Below are 24182 nucleotides of genomic sequence, written 5' to 3'. Positions count from 1 at the left end.
TTTCATTGTGCAATGAACAAAGCGTTTTAAGTTGGCCTCTTCTTAGTGTCTATTCCAACATCAGACCTTAGCATCAACTAAACCAATCTATAATGAATTATCTTTTCCAATTGTCAAGTGATAAATCCTCAGCACCAAAGGAATAAAGAAAACGATAGCTATTGATGGACCTTGCAAGCCCTCTCTTTCTGGAAACAATCATATTAAACAAACTCCACTGCAATGCAGTAATTTGTTGTCAGTTGATAATTTCTTCTAATAGCCAACCAAAGAACAAAGCAATACCTAGCGCAACTTTCTTAACCCCACCAATCAGCTTTAGGTTTTGCTCTTCGACAAAACCTCCCAAGCTGAAATTATAGAAAACCCACTTTACTCTAGCAGCTACCAAATTGACATATCATAGTAAGACATGTCAGCAAAATACATAATCGAACGATTTGGCTCTACCCAAGAGTGGTCTCTGCTCTTTGAGGGGCTTGACCACAATGTAAGTAGACCATGCTCTTGAGGGGCTCAGCCTTAACTTAGGTTGGCCCTCTGTACTCTGTACCTACATCCAGCCAATAATAATCTTAGGCTTGCCATCCTGTCCAACGAGGGATTTTGTATGGCTCGACATAAGCCTTTTTGATAACCCAAACCATGGCCAGGCGCGTGCTCAATCCAATTTAGCTTTGCACGTCTAATTTGACCCTATTCACACACACACACACACACTGAAAACGAAATCATTTTATTTCAATTTTAAATTTAGACTGTGGGATTAACATAAAAAAATTATATCCTCTATGAGAGAGAGGGAGAGAGAGAGAGAGAGAGGCTTTACTTACTTGAAATGGAAAAAATATTGTGGGATCTGGGTACTGATTTCAGGGTTACTTTGGCTTGAAAAAGAGTTGGATGAGATCTCCAAAACCAAGACCATGGAAGTCTGTATAACTTCAAATATATAAAATGCTAGTATTAATTTGACCCATCACATCATAAATAACTTCACCTTTCAGTTACCTTATTCACTCCCTCTCTTATCTTCTTATATCATATGGATATGTGACCATTGTTCATTTATTCAAGAACCCATCACAATATAGTCAAATTATTGATGACCAAATTTAAATAAATTTTGAATTGTAATTTTTATTATGGTTAGTAAGATGTGCGCAATCTTATCCTTTCGAAAAGTTATTTCTCTAAAACCCAAACTCACATTATCAAAATGCTAATGACATATCCTAACCATTGGATCAAGCTATCCTTTTAGCTCCTCCCAAATCTAAAGGACCAATTTTATTTTATTTTTATTTTTTATTTATTTATTTATTTATTTTTTTTGAGTCACTGAATGGGAAACCTCTTACCATTGACATGGGCATGGAATTGGATTAATAATTTCACAAAATACATAATCTAATTTTTTTGGCCAAAAAAATTAGAATCGATTAATAGTTCATCTTGATGTAATATCCTTTATATGGAGGATCATTAAATCTCAAGAAGAGAGTGAGATATAAAATGGGGCCAACCCTGGCATGTTTCAATTTGAATCTTTTAAAATAATTTTTTCAATGACTGATTTAATTCAAGTTGAACCCTAGCAGAGTTGGTGGCTGATAAATTACTTGATTAACACTCCAAAACTGTTCCACCTAAGCTTCACAAGTCCCACCATAGATCAGCTTAACATGTTAGAGCATCAGCATCAGTATCTTTAAATTAACAAAAAGTTAAAATATAAATAACAAATCATCAAATTCTTCCTCCATCAGTCTCAATAAATTTTTGTTAAATTAACTTTTTGTTAAATTTGCTACAGTAACTCGTCTGAAGAAGCGTGAAACTGTTCATCGCTACAACACTCGATTTGGGTGTAACTGGACGTCCGTCCGGAAGTCCGCCCGAACGTCCGGTCGGTCAACAGGTCAACGGCAAAATTTATTTATTTATTTATTTATTTATTTTTATTTTTATTTTTTAACATTTCCTCTAGTTTTATCTTTTGTAAAATATAAGAATTGTTTGGTTGATAGGTCATCAATTTAATTATAAAAAAAAAGAATAACAAATATTTTAATAGGATTGAGTTAAAATAGAAAGTTTGATGCAGTGAGTGACTAGCTAAAATATGAAAATGACTTTTTAAATTATAATTTGATTCAAAATTTGCTGAAAATGACTTTTTCAATTATAATTTGATTCAAAATTTACTGAGGCTGATGCGGATGCTCTTAGAGAAGGCAATATGAACCCTCCTCACTTCTTCACTCAAACATTTGTCACCTAAGAGAGGCCCTGGTCTCCACATAATTGATTTCCCCATGCATGTGACTCAAGCCAAAGTGGTGGATTATTATGACAATAAGCGGTTAACCCTCCTCACAAGCAACCACAAAATGGAAAATTTTATACATAAATGACAAAATTTGCAAATTATTTTTATTTTTATTTTTATTTTTTTGATGTAGTACTAGAAGTGTAATGTATAAATAGAATTTTAATACAGAATTTTTATATATAATGAATAATTATTTTCTTTTTTTATTTCAAACCTAAACACATAGCTTATAATTTTAAATATATTACTATTACAGCCTTTTAAATGATTTTTTTTTTTAATTCTATTTGTATAGCTCATAATTTCAAACATATTACTATTACAACATTATGAATGATTTTTTTTTAAAAAAAAATTTATTTGTAAATTATTTTTTGTGCACGAGGCACACCATCCCTTTGATTTAAAAGGAACGCATATGACACATCAGTTTGTAAAATTTGTTATTTTGTATAGGACTGGTTTTTCTCCGGTTCATGACCTAGATTAGAAGGTTTGTTCTGCATCATTAAAGTTTACTATGGATCTTGTTTCAATAATTCGAATAATTTATTTTGTACAATTCTTTGTGTATATCATCCACACACACACACAAAAATGGGTCAAGTTCATTTTACCTCTCATGGTTTTGGGTTTGGAGCACTTTACCCGCCTATGGTTCAAATAGAGCCAAAAAACTCTAATGTGGTTTTGGGCTAAAGTGTCATCATTAGGTTTTCCATTCAAACTAATGAACAGTGTATCACATGAGCAAAGATCCTCTCCAGCTTTCTACTTCGGCCTCCCCTTTGGGCAACGGTTCAGATTAAACCACATCATCCAATGCAAAATGTGCGATTGAGGTTAGTTTAAAAAAAAAAAACAAAAACAAAACAATTAACTCACTGACACAACACGTCCCATCACCACTCACTCACTCACACACACTCTCTCTCTCTTATTTTTAATAAAAAATTAAAAAATTTATTTTAATCTTTTTCATTTTATTTTCATAAAATATACTTTTTCTCTCTCAAATTTAGTCCCTTATTCTATTTTTTATTATCCCAAAATATTAGTTTATTTTCAAAAATTAAGAACAAAAATAATATAAATTTTCTATTTTGTCCTTCTTTTAAATTCATTAATAATATAAAAAGTATAATTATGACAATTGATATTCTCCAAAAAATATATTATATAGTTTTTGATATTTTATAAATATAGAAATTATTTTTTTAGACCAAAATGACAACTTATTTTTTTGAATTGAATTTTACAAATAGCTTGGTTATGAGTTTTGAATAGAATTTGTAATAGAGTTTTGAGTTGTGTGCTTGGTTATGAGTTATAAGTTTTTCAATTAACTTTTAAAAATTCTTTTCGATACTCATAACCAAACAACTTGAAAACATAACTAATTCCATCAAATTGAAAACTCTTGTGTGCTTATTTTCAACAAATTAATTTTTATATTTAAAAAACAACAATTTAAAAACATAACTTAGCATAGTAATTACTTTTTATTTATTTTAAATTTTTATTAAATATAATTAATATTAAAAATTATATATATATATATCTTATGATAGTATATTTTTTAGAGAATATTAATTGTTTCAATTGTACTTTTTATATTATTAATGAATTTAAAAGAACGACAAAATAAGAAATTTATATTATTTTTGTCATTAATTTTTTAAAAAAAGACTAATATTTTAAGATAATGAAAAATGACATAAGTGCCTAAATTTTGAGACAGGGGAAACATATCTTATGAAAATAAAATAAAAAAGATTAAAATAATTTTTTTAATTTTTTTATTAGAAGAGAGAGAGAGCGAGAGAGAGAGAGAGAACGAGAGAGAGAGTGTGTATGTGATGTGTGAGCAGTGGTGGGATGTGTGGTGTCAGTGAGTTAATTTTTTATTTTTTTTTAAAACTAATCTCAGTCACATATTTTGTATGGGATGATATAGTCTAATCTGGACCGTTGCTCAAAGGGGGCGTCGGAGAGGATATTTGCTCATATCACACACACCATTTTTTAGAATGGATTTGATTTTTTAAAAACATAAAATGAAATTAATACAATAAAAAGACAATTTTATCCCAATTTTCTCTAAACCTAAAGGTTAATATGTTAATTAAAATAAAATATAATCAAGGATTGATGTAAAATTTAAAATATAATTAAAAATATATATAATAAATAATAATTAAAAATTGGTCTAAAATATGATTAAATCAAAATTAAATTAACATGTTGAAAAAATGATAAATAATTAACAATTTTGAATTAATTGTGGTATAAAATATAATTAAATTAAAATTAGATTAAAAAATAAAGAATTACAATAAATAATTAAATATTTAGGATTAATTGTGATCTAATATATAATTAATTTAAAATTAGAAAAAAAGTTAAGAATTACAATAAATAATTAAAAATTGATAAGTATTGTGATTTAATTGAATTAATGTTAGACATTATAAATTATGTGCATGAGAGAGGAGAGAGAAATAAAATAACAAAAAAAATATAGGATTTAAGGGTATTATAATCTTTTCACATCTATAGTTAACAGCATTAAAGGTTGTACTTTGGTCCGGAACTACATGGATATTTTTTGACTATATTTGAACAATAGTGGGGTAAAGTGTTTTGCCTCAAATCATAAGAGAGTAAAATGAATTTTATTCAAAAAATTAATCCGATAATTGTAATTAATTATTGAGTTTGTTATCAAAAAATAATGCTATATTTTTTACAACACTTTTGTTGTCTATTTTTTTAAGACAAATATAATAAAATAAATAATACATTATAATTATAATTATTAGATCAACATAATTTTTTTTATTGATAATACCAAAATGAGACTCATACTAAACGCCATAGACTATAGGAAAGTCTGATTCTTTTGTTGTATAACACCCAAAAACTTTTTAGCTCTTGCTCAATAAAATAAAACAATAAAAAATATGAAAAAGTTCAAGTTTATTGAGGGGAAAAAAAATTAAAGTTAACAAAATTTATAGAAAAAATAATATTTGCTTGTTTTTGATTTTTGAAAAACACTTTTAAGAAAATTTTACTTTCTTTTTTTCTTTATTTTTTTGTTTTTACTGATTTTTTTTAATATTTTAAGTAATTTTTTTAATTTTTAGACACACCTAGCATAAATACATAAAAAGTATAATTTTTGTGAAAAAAATCTTTTAAAAATTCACTAAATATCAAAAATACAAAACAAATACGAGAATTCAGTATATTTTTTTATATTTTTATATATTTATTAATTTTTTAAAATATTTTTTCACAAATTTTTTACTTTTTAGATACATCTAGATAAGGTGCATCTAAAAAATTTTTTTAAAAAAAGTTTAAAATTTTAAAAATATTCACTAAAAACAAAAAATACGAAAAACAAAAAACAAAAAACTCAATTTTTAAAAAATTTAATCCAAAAAACTCAAACCAAACACACACATTGTCATTGAATAAATTTTATCTTTTGAGAAATGCTATGTACATGTGTTGCTTAATTTTTTGTTATTATTTTGTATCACACAACTTCAAAAAGATGGGATTAATCATTTTTTAATAGAATAATAATATACAAAAAAAAAATTATAGAAAATTTACATACAGAATAATATTTTTGGAAAAAAATGTATAAAATTCATGTAAAAATAACATTTTCTAAAGAACTACTAATGATAATAGAGAGTCTCAGATCTCCACAACTCACATTATTCTCTTCCCCCACCACAAACCAACCCAAAAATCAGATCATCGACCCAACTTTCATCAACTTTCTCTATCCTCAACACCATGACCAGACTGGTTTCTGAGACAAATCGAGTCCCCCCCATATCTTACAGTCCGAAGCACCACCACAACAACCACAACCACCACCGCACCACCTCTCTTTACTCGCCAAAACTCTCCATCTGCCTCCTCTCCACCTGTGTCACCCTCTTCATCCTCTTCCAAATCCAATCCCTCCAAACCCCCCCTTCTTCATGGTCCTTCATCCACCACTTCCAAAACCCCATATTAAACACAACCCAAACCTCCACCACCACCACCATCGCCGCCAAATTCCGGCAAGCCGTCACGTTCCTCCCACTTAAAGACCTACGTTACACCCAAACAGCCCAACAAGGCCACACGTGGTTCATGAGTTCCACATACGACACACACGAACAAGGTGAGGTCCAATTCCAACACTTCCCTTCAAAGGCCTCAAAAGGCAGGTTGTTATGCGTCAAGGGCAACGACACACACGACGGCGCGTGGAACTCCTATGCCTTGGCTTGGCCTGAAACTTTACCAGAAAATGCAACCCACATGGAGGGTCTAACTTTTGTGTCGTACAATCACTACAATTATGACAACATATGGCATGGATTATCCGCTATGGTACCATTTGTAGCATGGCATATAAAAAATGAGTGTTCGAAATTGCCCACTAGGTGGGTACTTTACCATTGGGGTGAGCTTAGAACAAAAATGGGACCGTGGTTGAAGATTTTAATGAATGCTACTTTTAATGGGTATGTTGATATTGAAAGATTTGATGATCGTGGTGGCGGAGATAGGGCGGTTTGTTTTGAGGAAGCGGTGGTGATGAGGCATAACGAGGGAGGCATGTCGAGGGAGAGGAGGATGGAGGTGTATGATCTGATGAGATGCAAAGCGAGGTTGTACTGTAATGTGAGCATGGAAGAGAGTAGGGAAGATGGAGGAAGGGGATTGAATTTGGCGGTGATCGGGATGACGATGTTCATGAGGACAGGGGCGAGGTCGTTTAAGAATGAGTCGGCGGTGATTGGGATCTTCGAGAGGGAGTGTCACAACGTTGAAGGTTGCCGGTTCTTTGTTGCTCACTCCAACAATCTCACCTTCTGTCAACAGGTTTGTCCTTCTTTTTTTTTTTTCTTTTTTTTTTTAATTCTACCCCGCACATAATTAAATACATAATACACATAAATGGACCATGCTACATGCACAAAAATTGATTTTTTTTTTTCCTAATTTGAAATTTAAACAAGTTTACAAGATTATTATATAATTATTAGATGATGTAATGAAGAGGATCTCAATCCATTCAGTTCTAGCCTACCGATCAACCAAAATTCTATTTTGGTGGTCTGTTCAATGATTTTAAATTATGTTGATTATTCATCACACACACATAAAAAAAATAATAATAATTCATTATATAATTGTAGTTTGCGATTTAATGTGATTAAAATGAGTGGGTACAATTATTAAAATAATAATTTTATTTTCATGTATAATCTATATATGAGAATTTAAAAATTTTATAGAATTAAATAATCAAAATGAGACCTGTAATATATTCACATGTCTAAATTGGACCATCCAGTAGGACTGAACAGAAGCTAAATTATGGGAATGGATTCTCCCCATATGTCCCAGTTCAACTTGAATTTTATTTTGTAAGTTTTTTTATGCAAATTATTTATAATAAAAAAACAAATAAATTGATCTAATATTCATAATCATAAAATTTTATCATATTTGTCCTTAAAAACGAATGGTTTATAGTTATCAATCAATTTTTAGTTCAATTTAATTTTTTTAATTGATAATCTACATATAAAATCTTAGAAAATGAATTGTGCAAATGGATGGTGATTATTTATTCGACAAATTAAAATTCCAGGTGAAGCTGATGAGCTTGACAGACATTTTGGTCTCACCCCATGGAGCTCAATTAACCAACATGTTCCTCATGGACAGAAACAGCAGTGTCATGGAGTTCTTCCCCAAAGGATGGTTAAAACTGGCCGGTGTCGGCCAGTACGTCTACCACTGGATTGCCAGCTGGTCCGGGATGAAACACCAAGGCGCCTGGCGAGACCCCAGTGGTGACCACTGCCCCTACGGGGAAGATGACCGCCGCTGCATGTCAATCTACAAGAGTGGTAAAATTGGATACAATGAGACATTTTTCGCCGAATGGGCTAGAAATGTCCTTCATGAGGTCAAGATGAGAAAAATGGAAAAAGCATCAGAGAAGGGCATAGCTGCAACTGCTAGTGGCTGTGCCTGTAGCTAAGTTGTCGTGCTCAATACATAAAATAAAAAACACAAAATATACAGAGACACACAATGTCAATCTACAAGAGTGGAAATATGTTGGATACAACGAAATGAAAAAATATTGACTGTAGTAGTGACGTTATTTTACATTGTGTTATCGGTCAATAAAAATCTACAAATGAATTCAGGTCGACAAATCTTATCTTTCGTTAACTTAACAATGATAATTCTTATCGTAAAACACGATTGCTCATTAGATAGTGTGTGGGTGATTTTCTGATCACATTGCCAAACTCAGTATTTAGCTGGAAAACACTGGCAGAATAGATGACACCTAGCTAACCTATAACAGAAAGAGAAGATTCCGGCGGTGGTTCGTCCACCCGGGGACACTCCGACGATCAAGTCAGTATATCTCTCAAAGATAATCAATAGTGCTTAACTCACTAGACAGAATATAAATTGCGTACCTTAGACCCATGGGAGTGCCTCCCTTTTATAGTTACCTCAATCCTAACCCCAATAGAAGCCTCACTTCTATGGATTCCTGTTCAGTACCTACTTTGGACTCCTTAAGAGATAAAGATGAACTCCCTAAGAGCTTTATTCTTATCTTAGCTAAGTCTCCTCTTTATTCTAGGACTTGTCCCTTATCTGCTTATCTCGGAATCCGATATCTTCGGAGATTACCTCGGCTTCATCGAGATCATCTCGGCGTCATATCCTGGACACGTGGCACCTCGGCTGACACATCGGTGTCACCTTGGCCATGTGCTGGAACTCAGAAAATATATCCCCACAATTGTCCCCTAGGTTCTATTACCTCGGCATTCTGAGGTGATGGAACCTATATCATTCCTATCGTCCAGTACATCGGTTTACAGTATCTCAGCCGAGAATATTATGTTGGCCGACATGTCTTTGTTAAAGAACAAGAACTTCAAGAACCCTTTCACGCGTATGAGCTGTCATACAATAATTTAACTGTTTATGACACGTGTCTTTCCTATATTGGATCGTACTTGCGACGCGCTTAAAAATCGCCTCGCGCCTGCGTGCGCCGTCTGACAAAGCCGCCTTCCTAGGCGCATTGGTTGCCCTCTTTTGCCGCCGTTTCAAGTTTAATCAAAACTCTCTTTTTTTTCCCCGTCTTTTCACTTTACTCTTTCGCGTCTGAAGCTCTTTGTCTCTCTTTCTTGCTTTACCCTTCGAAATCCTCCATTGCTCAAGCTTCCAAAGTTCTGCAGCCACCGACGTTCACTTTCTTTGACTAGGTTCGTGCTTATTCTCCGGTCCGCCACCGTCGTCTGACCTCAGCAATTTTTAACACCGGCTTCATTCTTCCTCTGGTAATACACTATTCCTTCTTACTTAATTTTTTCTTGAACTTGTTGCCATTACTGCATTTGTTCAAACTTTTAATTTGTGAATCATATACCTGAATGTGTTTTTTCCACGATTTTGCCCTTGCCCATATCTTGAACACACGCACTGTTTCACCACTTCCTTGTACTTTTGCCACTGTTCCTGGCCCTATACTTTTTGTATTCTTTATGCTCTTAATAGACCATCTCTGTTCTTGCTTCTGAAACTCGTTCTTGTTTCTATTTTTTGTGTCTTTTCCAGATTCATGCCTTCAGTCTTCGTTTCAATAGACTTAGGTTTGGGATTTGTCTGTAGAACCTACAATTTAGGGCAAAACTGAAACATCCCTTACAAATTTCTGCACCAGCTCAAACCTAGGTTTTTTGCCGAGGTCCCAATAACCCTTTTTGAAACATCTTCTTTCTGAAATCCAATACCTTTAGTTATCCCGATATTATCGGTATGTGGAAACATCGGGTAGACACCCCCTCTAAGCTAGAATTTTTTAGGCAAGAGTTTGAAATCCCAGCCGACGTCAATCTGAGGTTGGCTGGAGATGATGACTCCATCATGCCTACAGATAATTCCATGCCCTTCCCTGTGGTTGCCTTTATTGAGTGTGGACTTCAGTTTCCACTTGACCATTTTTTCCGTCAAATCATTCACTTCTATAAGTTGAACCCAATGCAATTCGCCATCAATTCTTACCGAGTTATTACTGGTACCATAGCTTTAGTCAAACAAGAGAATACCAGGATTACACTTGCCAATTTCCAGTACTGTTATACCATGTGTCGCCTTAGAAAAGACACGGACTATGTCTACTACCTCAAGCCGAGATCCACTGAATATAAAATCGTAGCCGACCTTCCAGACTCCAACAAAGGAGCTGGAGACGATTACTTCATCGTCTCGGGCAATTAGGAGTTTCAGCCAAATGATAACATTCATCTTTATCCCTTAAGTCGAACAGTTCTCGGGGAAGGAGTTGGTAAGGGCCACCCTTCATAAGTTTTCTTACCTTCTTGCATAAAGTTTTCAATATTCTTTTTCTAATGTCTGTGTTGTTCTATCTTTGCAGTTCTTCCTCAGCCTCCAAAAAAATTTCGCCAATCCTTCTTCTCTAGTAAGGATTTGAAGATGCTACTGAACCTTTTGGTTCACAAACGGGAGGCTTCCTTGCTTCTCAACTTTATCCCTAAGAGGAAGAAAAAAAGCCTTTCTCCACCTTCTGCCACAACTCCACAGACTACGTCCACATCTCGGACAGATCAAGGGTCAACTTCTGATCCAGCTGATCAGCCATCAACCTCGGCTCCATACTTGATTCCAATATCACAACGCCGTCGTCGACGCTGAACAGTGTCTTCTACCAAGATAGGCCGTCCAAAACCAGTTGCCAAAGATCTTCTGGCCAGCATTCCAACCGATGTTGACGCTCAGCCAGTTCCAACCCAGCCTCCAAAGCCAAAAAGGATAAAAAAGGCTCAACCAAAGGCTAAGGTAACTCAGACTGAATCTGTGGATACTTTGCCGATCTCCAAGTTGGCTGAGAGTAACAAATCTCAACCCTCTGCTGAGAAAAGGCACTCTGAAGCCTAGCCATCAGAATCTCCAAAATCCAAAAAACCGAGGTCATCTTCTACGACCACCTCGGGGTCTAAAAAGAATGATGCCCCGTGGGCTCCATAAATTACTCTGGAAAATAAGCCAGTCATGGCTAACGACAGTGCTGATGACATCAACATCGGCGTAGCCCTTAGTACTGCTTTGCTCCTCCCCGGCGATCTTAATCGAAACGCCAAGATGAGCGAGTACGAAAACTACGCTTTGATGCTTTAACGTTCTGTTCAAGTAAGTGTCTTTCATTTGGCACTTTTTTTCCTTCTTTCTTATACTTAGAAAATTTCTTAATAACTTTTGTTTTATGTTTTTGTCAGGCTATCCAGCATGCCTATTCTTTCTCTATTCAATCTTTCGAAAATCGAGAGAAGTTGGCCGAGATGAAGAAGGAGTTCTCTACTCTTCAAAAAGCCAACAAGAGTTTACAATTAAAGATGAAAAAGTTGGAGGACCAAGCTGAGGCTGCAATCAAAGCCCAAACTGACGCTGAAGAAAAGGCTGAATCTGTCGAAGCCATCAGAAAGGTTTCTGAGTCCTAAAGAAAAGAGGCCGAGGAGAAGATGGCCCAAGCCGAAAAAGAGCTTTAAGTAGCCTTGGCCACCAAAGAGGTTGAAATTAAGGACGCCGATGAGAAGGCATATGCTCAAGGTATGGCCAACGTTACGGAGGTTTATGAACTTCAAGTGAAGCAGGCATGCAACAAGGGTTTCACCCTTGGTTGGATGTCTCTTCTAAAGAAGCTTGAGGTCCCCGAGGACTCGCCACTTCGGAAAGCCAACGCCATTCCTCTTCCGTTCCCTCCAACTCCTCCACCAGCTCAATTCGATGAGGAATCTGAATCTGAAGATGAGACCCTGGTGAGAAGACCCAAGGAAGCAACTAGGGCCAAGTCTCCTCCTCAAAATGAGCAAGTCCTAGACTTGACTTAAGATGAGGAGGATGAGGAGGTTCGCAAAGAAGCTGCTCCTAAGAAAGCTTTATCCGATGTCCTCATCGTCGGCAAGAGTATTGATGAAACCTTGCAAGAGATTGATGCTGAGCTTATGGCGGAGAAGGCGGCTGAGGTGGCTTCTCAACAGTCTTCCGAGGTCCCAACCCAGCTTACTGTCGATACTAAGGAATCTTAATTTTCATGTCTTTTTCTTCTGTCTTTTGTACGTTTGCATTTCTTTTGTGGGAACAATTGTATGCTATTGGCCAACGTGCCTTTTCTGAATATTAATACAACTTTCCTTCACTGAGTGTTTGTACCTTTGTCTTCTTTTGACTGCTTTTGTGTGATTCTATACTTAGAATATTCTGCATGTCTTTAACATACTCTTCCTTCTTTGTGTAATCTTCTCGGGGTGACTCACCTCGGATAGACAAACTTCTCGGTTTAACTTAACTTGCAAACTTTTAACAAGTGTTGAACATCATACTGGTTTAACTCAACTTGTAAATTGCTACAAATTTCAACAATTGTTTAAATAATTTGGGTTTAATTTCAACTTGTAAGTTGTCCACAAATTTCAACAAGTGTTAAACAATGATTTCGGTTTAACTTAACTTGTAAATTGTCCACAAATTTCAACAAGTGTTAAACAATGATTTCGGTTTAACTTCAACTTGTAAATTGTCCACAAATTTCAACAAGTGTTAAACATCTTTGTCTTCTCTCTGTCCCCTAATATGAACCTGAGTTCCACTTGGGTTCTCATTATTTATGCATTTCAGAAACAACATTATGTATCTTTATCAGTCACAAGTGTTGAAGAATCTTGCTAAAATTTTATTTATGACGTCGGCAAAAAATAAGTTAAATCTTAATGATAGAAAAATTTCAGGTTACAAGTGTTCCAGGGTCTTGGCAACTCTTTGCCCTCATTATCTTCAAGCCGATATGCCCCATTGCCCAGCACCGAGATGATTCTGTAGGGTCCTTCCCAATTTGGGCCAAGTTTGCCCTCTCTGAGATCCTTTTTGTTGCCGACGACTTTTCTTAAGACAAGGTCACCAATCTGAAATTCCCTTGGGTTAACCTTCTTGTTGTAAGCTCTGGCAAGCCATTGCTGGTATGCTGCGTTCTGAATTGCAGCTTTCTCCCTTCGTTGTTCTAGAAGATCTAGATCTCGGGCTAAGAGTACATCATTAGTTCCGTTCTCTACTCTCTGTGTTCTGATTCCTGGGATGTCGATCTCCAGTGAAATGACTACTTCGTGCCATAAGCCATGGCGAAGGGGAATTCTCCTATTGATCTTCTCGGCGTAGTCCGATATGCCCAGAGTACATTGGGCAATTCGTCTACCCACTTGCCTTTTGCTGCCTGCAGCCTCTTCTTTATTCTATCCAGAATTACTTTGTTGGATGCTTCTGCTTGTCCATTGCTTTGTGGAAAGCTTGGGGTTGAAAAGTAGTTCTTGATCTTGAACTTTGCACAGAAGTTCTTGATTAGCTTACTGTCAAATTGAGTTCCATTGTCTGCAACAATTGCTCTTGGAATCCTAAACCTGGTGATAATGTTTTTTCAAATGAAGTTCTTCACATCCACATCTCGGATCTTGGCAAGGGGTTCAGCTTCTATCCATTTAGTGAAGTAGTCCGTTGCTACCAGCAAGTACTTCCTTTGTCCAGTTGCTTGGGGTAATTGCCCAACGAGATCCATGCCCCATTGGGCAAATAGCCAAGGGCTGGATACAGGGTTCAGGTCAGCAGCTGGCTGGTGTATCAATGGTGCAAACCTTTGGCATTGTTCACACTTCTTCACGTAGGCTTCTGCATCTTTTTGCATGTAAGGCCACCAATACCCTTAGGTAATGGCCCTGTGAGCTAGTGATCTGCCCCCAGCGTGGCTTCCACAAATTCCTTCATGGATTTCATATAAAAAATCTTCAACTTACAAAGGGTGTACGCACCTTAACAGGGGTCCAGTGAAGGACCTTCTGTAGAAATGTCCTTCTGCTGTCAGACTGAATCTTGCCGACTTCAATCTGATCTTGTGTGACTCATTGCGATCATCTGGTAGCTTCCTTTCTTTTAGGAATGCAACAATTGCGTCCATCCAGCTTGGTCCCATGTCTACGCACATTGCTTCATGCTCTGTGGTCACTGGTTCAATGCTCGAGCCCGACAGGTAGTCAATCATTATAGTCCTTGCTTTTTCAGGTTGTACTGCACTAGCTAGGTTGGCCAACGCATCGGCGTGGCTGTTATCATCTCGGCTTACCTGAAATAGTCGGCAGTTCTGAAACAAAGCTGACAGTCTGATGACTTCCTTTGTGTAGGCCAACATTCATTCATCTCGGGCTGCAAACTCGCCTGTTGTCTGGTTAACTATCAGTTGTGAATTACAAAAAACTATTACCTCATCTGCTTGCACTGCTGCTGCCAACTTCAGTCCTGCAATGAGTGCTTCATATTCTGTTTCATTGTTTAAGGCCTTGAACCCCAAACGAATTGACTGTTCTAGTACTTGCCCATCTGGGGATATTAATACTACTCATGCCCCTGCTCCCTGTCGGTTTGAACTCCTATCAACGAATAGTCGAAAGGATCGCCGATGTAAATTCTGCAGGGTCTGAGTTTTTCTTCTTTCTTCTGTTCTTTTGCCTTTTGCCTGGGCTTCTCCTTACTTGTCTGGAGATCGTTCATCCTTGCTCAACAGAGCCCGATGTTCGATGGATTCTGGTGTGAACTCAACCACGAAGTTGGCCAGAACCTGGTCTTTAATTGCTGTCCTTGACCTGTACTCCAGGTCATATTGGCCTAGGGTGACTGCCCACCTGGCTATTCTTCCTGTCAAGTCTCCTTGTTGCAGTAAGGACTTCAAGGGGTGCTCTGTTAGCACCACAATTTTATGGTCCTGGCAGTAATGGTTCAACTTCTTTGAAGCCATTACTAAAGCTAGTGCCAATTTCTCTAAGGGTAGATACCTCGTTTCTGCATCAGCTAGGGTTTTGCTTATATAGTAAACAGCCCTTTGCTTCCATTTTTCTTCTCGGATTAGTACTGCACTTATCGCATGTTCTGAAATGGCTAAGTACAGGAACAGCTCCTCCCCAGGTTCTGGATTTGAAAGAACTGGAGCTGTGGTCAAGTACTTCTTCAGGTCAACCAAAGCGGCTTCGCATTCTTCTGTCCATAGGAAGTCTGTAGCTTTCTTTATCAAGTTGAAGAAAGGTCTGCATTTATCTAAGCTTCTGCTGATGAATCTGTTCAGGGTTGCGGCCCTTCCAGTCAGCATCTGTACCTATTTTGCCGATGTCGGGCTCTTCAACTCTAGGATGGCCTTGATTTGATCTGGGCTGGCCTCAATGCCCCTTCTAGTCACCAGGTATCCTAAAAACTTACCAGATCCAACTCCAAATGCACGCTTCGATGCATTGAGTCGGAACCGATATGTTTTAAGGATTTCAAAGACTGCTTTTAGATCGCCGAGATGACCCTCAAGCTCCTTGGTCTTAACGACCATGTCGTCGATGTAGACTTCTACTGTTCGGCCAATCAGGTGTTTGAACATTTTGGTTACCAGCTTTAGTAAGTTGCTCCTGCGTTTTTCAACCCGAAAGGCATTACTCTGTAACAGTACAGGCCTTTTGGGGTGATGAACATGGTTTTCTCTTCGTCTGGGGGGTACATGGCTATCTGGTGGTACCCCTTGTAGGCGTCTAGGAAGCTCATTCTTCCATGCCTTGAAGTGGCATCTACTAGCTGGTCAATCTTGGGCAGAGGAAAGCTGTCTTTGGGACAGGCTTTGTTGAGGCTGGTGAAGTCTACGCAGACCCTCCATTTACCGTTCTTCTTTTTTACCACCACTGTATTGGATAGCCATGTCGGGTAATGTACTTCTCTAATGGCCCTGGCCTCCAGAAGTCTATCTACTTCTTCCTTTACTGCTTTGACGTGCATCAACGTCGGTCTTCTGGCTCGTTGAATTACAGGTTTGGCCAACCTGTCAATATTCAGTTTGTGGCAAGTGACCTCAGAGTCAATGTCAGGCATTTCGTAAGGTGTCCAAGCGAACACCTCAATATTTATTTTCAAAAAAGCTTCAAATTCTTTTTCCTCTTCTTCTGCTAAGCCCGAGCCGAGAAGAAAAAAGCGTTTTTCATCCCCATCCTGGACGAGGATTTTCTTTAGTGCCTCTTCGCTCTTCTCGGCTGGCTCCTTGCCGACGTCTTCTAGGACTTCCACGTCCTCGTCTTCAATTTCTGCCTTTTCTGGCTCTCGTATGCTGCAGGTAGATTTCATTGCTACCATGGAGCAATTCTTCGCCTGCAGTTGATCGCCTCTGACTTCCTCTATCCCATGCTCTGTTGGGAATCGCAATAGTTGATGCAATGTTGAGGGAACTGCCCCCATTGCATGCAACCATGGTCTTCCCAAGATGATGTTGTAATAGGAGGGTGTGTCGATAATGGTGAATTCTATCTTGATCTTCCTGGTGCCAGCCTGCACCTCCAAGCTTACTGTTCCCAGTGGCCATGTCAGCGTTCCATTGAACCCAACCATTGATTGTTCCATATCATCTGGGTGAAGACCGAGCTCCTTGTAACATCGGGCGTACATGATGTCACAGGAGTTACCTTGGTCAATTAGGATGCGTTTCACTTGGCACTCCCCAACCTGGAGGGATACTACCAAGGCATCATTATGCAGATATTGGATCATCTCGAGGTCGGCTTCAGTAAAGGTTATCATTGGTCCCTGGCACTCTTCTGCCCGATGTCTTTTCTTCCCTACTTAGTAGACATGTTGTAGGTGTTTTACCTTCTGGGTCTCTCATCGGATTTCGTTTTCGTTGACCTTTAAGTGGATTACGTTGATTACCCGAGGTCCTCCTGCATGCGGCTGCTATGCTAGGGGAGGTGAGGCTGCTGGTGCCTGAGGCAATCTTGCCCGTTCTTCCCTTGTCCTGGTCTCATCGACAAGGTCTCTCAGATGTCCTTGTCTCACCAGGTCTTCCAAATGTGTTTTCAGGGCTCTACAACCCTGAGTTGTATGCCTATCTTCATTGTGGTAGGCACAATGCCTGCCAATGTTTCTTCTCATGAACTCTCCTGGAGTCCTCTTTGGCGTTCTGAAATAGGGCTGGTCCCGAATTTGATCTAGGACTTTGTAAATCGGGATTCGAAACACATTTGTTACAGCCTGTGTGGCCCTCAGTTCTGCTTCTTATTTGCTTGATCCATTGTTACCTCGGCCTCGCTTCGGCGAGCCGTTTCCTTTCTCTTGTTTTATCTCCTTAGACCCCGATGTGTCTTCTTTGACTCTGGCATACTTCTCAATTCTTGCCATGAGCTCTTTCATACTTTTTGGCAATGTTTTTGCCAAAGACTTTCGTAGTGGACAGTTGTCTTTCAAGCCGTTCTTGAAAGATACGACTGCCACCTCTTGATTACATTCGGGTATTCGATTGAACACCTTATAGTATCTTTTTGCATAGGCCCTAAGGCCGTCATCCTTGCTGATCTTCAAAGCCATCAATGCGTCCACCCTTAATGGCTGCAGCTTGTTTGTCCCGAACCTGGCCACAAACATCTCGGCCAGGCCTTCCCAGGTCTTCACTCTTCCCTCTAATAGTTTGTGGAACCAATCTTATGCAATCTCTCCGAAAGATGAGGGGAACACTTTGCAGAGCAACGGCTCGTTCCCACTATATAATGCCATTGAGTTCAAATATAGTCCAACGTGAAAGTTAGGGTCTGACTTACCATCATATATTTGAAACCTCGGCATACTGAATCTCTTCAGCGCCTCAAACCTATCTAATTCCATCGAGAATGGTGTCCTCGGCTTATCTGGGGAGGTTACCTCGGCGTAGGCATTCTGTTGCTTCCTCTTGAGGTAATCTCTTAAGTCTTCTTTGCTCCGTCCAGGAGCTCGGCTATCTCCTGCTTTCAGTCTTTTTAGTGCGCTACTTTCAGCTTCGTGGTGAGTCCTTTTCGACCCCTCTCCATGAGTTGTGTCAAAGCACAGTGCCTGCCCCTGAACATGCCGATGTCCTTTGGGGTTTGCCTCCTTTATACGGTGCGTCCTTCGTGATTCTTCTCTTCTTGACTCTCTTCGTCCGACTTCCCTAGAAGGTCGGTGAGAGTATCTTTCGCTCCCATTATGCTGAGGGGCTACGGGAATTGTTTTCTGCCCTCCCTTCTGGGTATTGGCCGCAGGGATCGGCGTGTCCTGCAGCGGGAACGGTGGCTGCATGACGTTATTTTGCATCATGAAATTGACGACCAACTGTAGGTCTGCCAATTTGTTTGCCATCTCTTTTACCTCTTCGTCCCTCTGTAGGCACCTATCCTTCCAAACCTGGAGGTCGTCCTCGTTATAGTACCTGCTTTGATCAGGTTTCTTTGGTACGTCGCCAGTCTGGCCGACGTCTTTTATCCCGTGAGCTTGCTCATGAGTTTCCGCGTTGGACCTGTCTTCTTCGCCATCAAGGTCAATAAGTCTCCCACTCCCAGTAGGAGTGTCGTCTCTAATCTTTTCCTTCTGTCCGTTACTGGCCATCTATTTTACTTTCTTTCCCACAGACGACGCCAAATTGTATGGGTGATTTTCCGATCACACTGCCCAACTCAATATTCAGCTAGAGAACACTGGCAGAATAGATGACACCTAGCTAACCTGTAACAGAAAGAGAAGATTCTGGCGGTCGTTCGTCCACCCAGGGGCACTCCGACGATCAAGTCAGTATATCTCTCAAAGATAATCAATAGTGCTTAACTCACTAGACAGAATATAAATTGCGTACCTTAGACCCATGGGGGTGCCTCTCTTTTATAGTTACCTCAATCCTAACCCCAATAGAAGCCTCACTTCTATGGATTCCTGTTCAGTACCTACTTTGGACTCCTTAAGAGATAAAGATAAACTCCTTAAAAGCTTTATTCTTATCTTAGCTAAGTCTCCTCTTTATTCTAGGACTCTTGTCCCTTATCCGCTTATCTCGGATTCCGATATCTTCGGAAATTACCTCGGCTTCACCGAGATCATCTCGGCGTCATATCCTGGACACGTGGCACCTCGGCTAACACATCGGCGTCACCTTGGCCACGTGCTGGGACTCAGAAAATATATCCCCACAGATAGTTATCCTATGTGATATCATCATTGCAAGCATATTTATTCAAATGGGATGGTCTCTGTCGAGTGAGCCCAAAAAAGTCGTGAAAATGAGAAAAATGAAAAAATCTTCAAAGAAGAGCACAACTGCAATTATTGGTGGACGTGTCTCTGGAGATTTAACGTAGACCCTCTAGAGTCTTCCACTACATTGTAGAATATTAAAATAATTTAGAAGACTATAAAAAGTTTTAGAAAATTCTAATAAGTTCTAGAACATTTTGAAAGATTCTGAAATGTAGAAGAACCTTAAAAATAGAGTATATAATTCTAGAATGCAGTGGATGAAGAATGTGTAGTAGAGTATTCTAGAAATCTATTAAGAGTGTTACTCAAAAAGTAACTTAAGAGGGGGCGAATTAAGTTTTTACAAATTAAAATTAATAATACCTCAATAAAATTAACTACTAGTGCAACAAATTATTAACAAGCACAATGATGAACTTCGTAGTAAATGATCAAGTAAGATAATAATTAAGTATAACTAATATATAGGGTAAATCAAATGATTAACACATAAATATTAGATAGCTATAGCAATAGTACGAAAGTAAAAAGATTGGGGAAGAGGAAACAAACAGATTTATAGTGGTTCGGCTTCAACCAAGCCTACATCCACTCCTCAAGTTTCACTTGAAATTTTTTACTATCTTCTAGCTTCACAGGGGTGCTAGCAACCTTATAAACATGGAACAATCCTCCATAGATTTTACACAGACTTCACAAGCCCAAACCCTTGCAAATCTTAGATGATTCACAATCACTCTCAAGATTTTAAGAACACAGTGTTTGCAACACTTTTACAAGATGAAATAATATTTTTGCTTTCAAAGAAAGCATACAATAAATATCTCTTCCAGATGGATATATAAAATGAAGCTCTGGTTTTTCTGTAAACCTCACACAGAAAAGATAAGCTTAAAGCTATACGTCTCAGTGTATAATTTCTGAAAGAAGATGTAAACAAAAATTGAAGAACACTCCTCAGAGAATTTTTCAAAGAATAGATGTGAGTGTTTATAGATCAAAGAATATTTTTTGATTTTTTTTGTCACTTGTTTACATTAGAGGCTTTAGTATATATAATAAAATTTATAGCCATTTATAGCCGTTTTATTCATTTGAATTTATAGCCGTTGAATTTATTTGAATTTATAGCCGTTCATAACCGTTGTATTCATTTGAATTTATAGTCGTTGTACTTCATCATTACTAATTTGAATATCTTCCACTACATCATTACAAATTTGAATATCTTCCATTTGAACCTTTTGAACCTTTTGAACTGCTGTTGTGTTGGGCTGTTTGAACCTCTGTTTTGGGCTGTTTGAAGCTCTGTTTTGGGCTATTTGAACTGTTGATTTAATCAAATATTAAATACATTCAAATAACATTTAGGATATAGGTTTAGGTGAGAAATAATGAGACAAAATAAATTTGGATTCTATTTTTTCTCTTTCAAATAAATTAAAACATAATTAAATAAATCATCAAAATAAATAAGTTTAACAAAGAGCATTCACATCAGTCTCAACAAATTTTGAACCAAATTATAACTCAAAATCTACTTTTGTATTTTAGCTAATCTTTTTTTTATGTATGCACTCCATCAAACTCTTTATTCTAAAATTCTATTTCATTAAAATATTATTTTTTATTCTTTTATCTTTTTCAATTCAAATATATTTTTTCCATTGCACCATAGTAGCAGCAGAGAGCAGCAACCAAATAAGGCAAATCCACTAAGGGGCGGTCAACCGACTGATCGACTGGTCGGACGGTCGGGCGATCAACCGATCAGGCCAAAATTCAACAAAACTTCTTTCTCTACAGGGACATCCGAATGGACATTCGGGAGAACGTCCATTGGGTGAGAAAATATAGTAAAAAATAGATTAACCTGTTTGAAAAATCTAAAAATTCCTTAGATATTGATTTGTGATTATGTATCAATTTAAAGCAGTGATTAACAATTTCAATCAAACAATCAAGACAAATCAACACAACGATTTTAACATGGAAAAATTACAATTGGAGCACCTCCAATTGTGATAAAAAAAAAAATCACGGGCAATAGCCACAAAACAATCCACTACGAAGACATAAAGGAATTATACAAGTGTACTCTCAATTACCTAGCGAATCTACGCTCGAATCGAACCGACCCCAATGTGTCTCTTCCGACCCCCTCTTCACCTCGGAATTGTTTTGCCCAACGTTGAATCCACAACGTCGATGTCGAATCCACAACAATGAGCCACTCCAGAATCTACCAAAGCTTCAGGCCCAAATTCCCCCGGAACTCACCAGAAAATAACTCTCTCTTTTGTATTGAATGAAACAAACAATCCTTTTATGTATACTTCTCAAACCATGAATTAAACTCAAACAAACATCAAAGAAACTAGCAAAGAAGCTCCAGATATAAACCCTAATATCCAAGAAGAAGATCTAGTACCCGTAACCCTAAAAACGGATGAAATCACATATTTATAGAAAACCGATCTCCGATCCCCAACATAGTCAGTAAAATGAAAAACATGAAAGAATAGACATCACAAACTTCTCTGCAAGGGTGCAATTCGAGTTGGATTTGCATCTAAAACTCACAGCCTCACTAAAATAAAGTATCGAATAAAATTGCAACTGCAAGGAGTTTTGTCAAACGGAACTGTCAAGAATAAAACCTAACAATCTCCCCCTTTGGCAATGCCGTGACAAAACGTACCTAACAAATAAAATCCTAATCACCTCAATCCATTATAGCCAAAAAAAGTAAACTACTTTCTCAATGTCATGATCTGCAAAACAGCTATTAGTGCCACAATCTCCAAAACAACTATTAGTACCACAAAAGTATATGAAAAAATAATAGATATATGAATAGATGTAAATTGGAGATTTTCAAAACATGTAACATGAATACATGAAATCCTAAGACACTTGCACTCGACACATGCACTCGCCAACATTGTTCCCCTTGTTTGTCACGAATTGTCAAAGGAAGCTCAAACAACAAAATTAAAAGCACAAAACACACAAACAAGAGTATGATGATGTAATTATCAGTAGCATACAAGAAGGAAACAATAAGGAAGCAATGCATAGCAACAAGCAAACCAACTAATGCAAATCTCCCATACCAAACCAACCAATAGATGTTCATGCTAAAAAAAACACTTGCAATGATTAACCAAACTCCCCCTCACGTAAAGCAATGATAGACCAAACTCTCCCTCACTCAAAGCAACCAAAACCACTGAAAACAATGAACAAGAAGAAAACGACAAAAAGAATATGGTGGAGCATGTAAGGAATTTCATATTTGTATCATAAAAACACATAAGAGTATCCAAGAAATACAATTACTTGAAAACACAATGTGCACAGGCTGTAGAAGATTCCTCATGAAAGAAAGTGATGCATTATGTGAAAAGCATAGATCTCATGATAAAAGTATGTGTGTGACTCTTGGAATTCGATAAACACAAGATTCAAATCCTAGTAGTGATCTGATAGCTAGACCTCCAGCAAGAGAATCTAAGCACAACTAAGAAAAGTCAAACCACTAGAAATTAAGGGGTATTTGGTGAATAAAAGTGGAGGCTCTCCCTCAATCAATAAATCTTTTTTTTCTTTCTTTCTTTTGCACATTTTTTTTCTTTCTTTTGCACACTCATTGGCGGCTGACATGCTCAAGAGTATGGAAACCGAACCAGAGAAGCATATAGACAATAAGGATAGCCTGGTTGGTGACTCTAAGGTAGCCTTTTCCTCATACCTTAACTGTAAAGAATTGAGAGGAAAGCCATGGAGATGCAAAAAGGTGGAAGGTGGTTAAGAGACTCAACATCACCTATGATGTGCTAGTATACGTCAATCACTCTAGAAAAACAAAAGACACACTGCTAAACGTCCATAGAGAAAATTGACCGCAAAGGCGGAAGATTTCGATATTTGCTAATTCAAGAGTGTGTACAAAATGAGACATACTAATCAAACTACACACACTCCAAAATGAGTAATGACCACAAAAAGCACACACATATTAACATGTAATGGATATTCTCATCAATTCCAATATGTACCAAGGACTTCTCAAAAATTTCAAGCTTGCAAAACTATACTAAGAAAATCATTTTGGATTTTTTTTTTTTTAAAAAAAGAAAAAAAAAACAAAGCAAGATAGAAAACAAACAAGCACTCATTAAATGACTCAAAAAGAAAAAAACACACAGAAGCCCAAAAACTAAAACGAATAAACAAATTAACACAAATCAAGTTTTCTCACCCAAACCGCTTTAGTATGAACAAAGTTGTGAGAATTGCAATTCTTAGGTCGTGTCTTGACGTTGTGATTCCCTTCAACTTCATTGGGAACCTGTCTCGACTTGGTGTCCAACTTCCTATTTCTAGGTCTAGATAAACAAAACCTCTGTTCATGTTTGGTCTTAAGCAAATCAAAATAACGATGTCTAATATGACCCTTAACCTTATTACCACCAATGAAGTGGCTCCTACCCCACGAGATGTTGGAATTTCTTTCATCTCTATGAGACATTCTCCTATGCAACTCATAACAATAATGGAAAATATGACCATACATACCACAATGATGACAAATAAAAACAGGGTATACCTTCGTTTCTTTGATCTTACTAACTCTATGAAGATTGAGAAATCTTTCCTCTCGTTG

The 24182-nt window shown here is 37.4% G+C and overlaps 1 protein-coding gene across 1 annotated transcript; it reads left to right on the top strand.

Annotated features, from left to right (window-relative positions):
* Positions 1-6046: 6046 nt before the first annotated feature.
* LOC114310634 (uncharacterized) lies at positions 6047-8574 on the top strand. Its single transcript, XM_028256687.2, has 2 exons — positions 6047-7237; positions 8013-8574. The coding sequence occupies exons 1-2, from the start codon at positions 6152-6154 to the stop codon at positions 8406-8408; spliced, it is 1482 nt and encodes a 493-aa protein (XP_028112488.2). The 5' UTR covers positions 6047-6151; the 3' UTR covers positions 8409-8574.
* Positions 8575-24182: the final 15608 nt, after the last annotated feature.

This window comes from Camellia sinensis, chromosome 2, assembly GCF_055761805.1.
Source record: "Camellia sinensis isolate YWXY chromosome 2, ASM5576180v1, whole genome shotgun sequence".
NCBI classification, from domain to species: Eukaryota; Viridiplantae; Streptophyta; class Magnoliopsida; order Ericales; family Theaceae; genus Camellia; species Camellia sinensis.
The sequence above is the reverse complement of the archived record's forward strand: the minus strand, read 5'-3'. Positions and strand labels throughout refer to the sequence as shown.

Coding starts and splice junctions, on each gene's coding strand:
- LOC114310634 (XM_028256687.2), top strand. CDS start 6,152: ATGACCAGACTGGTTTCTGAGACAAATCGAGTCCCCCCCATATCTTAC. Junction 7,238..8,012: donor ATCTCACCTTCTGTCAACAG/GTTTGTCCTTCT, acceptor TTAAAATTCCAG/GTGAAGCTGATGAGCTTGAC.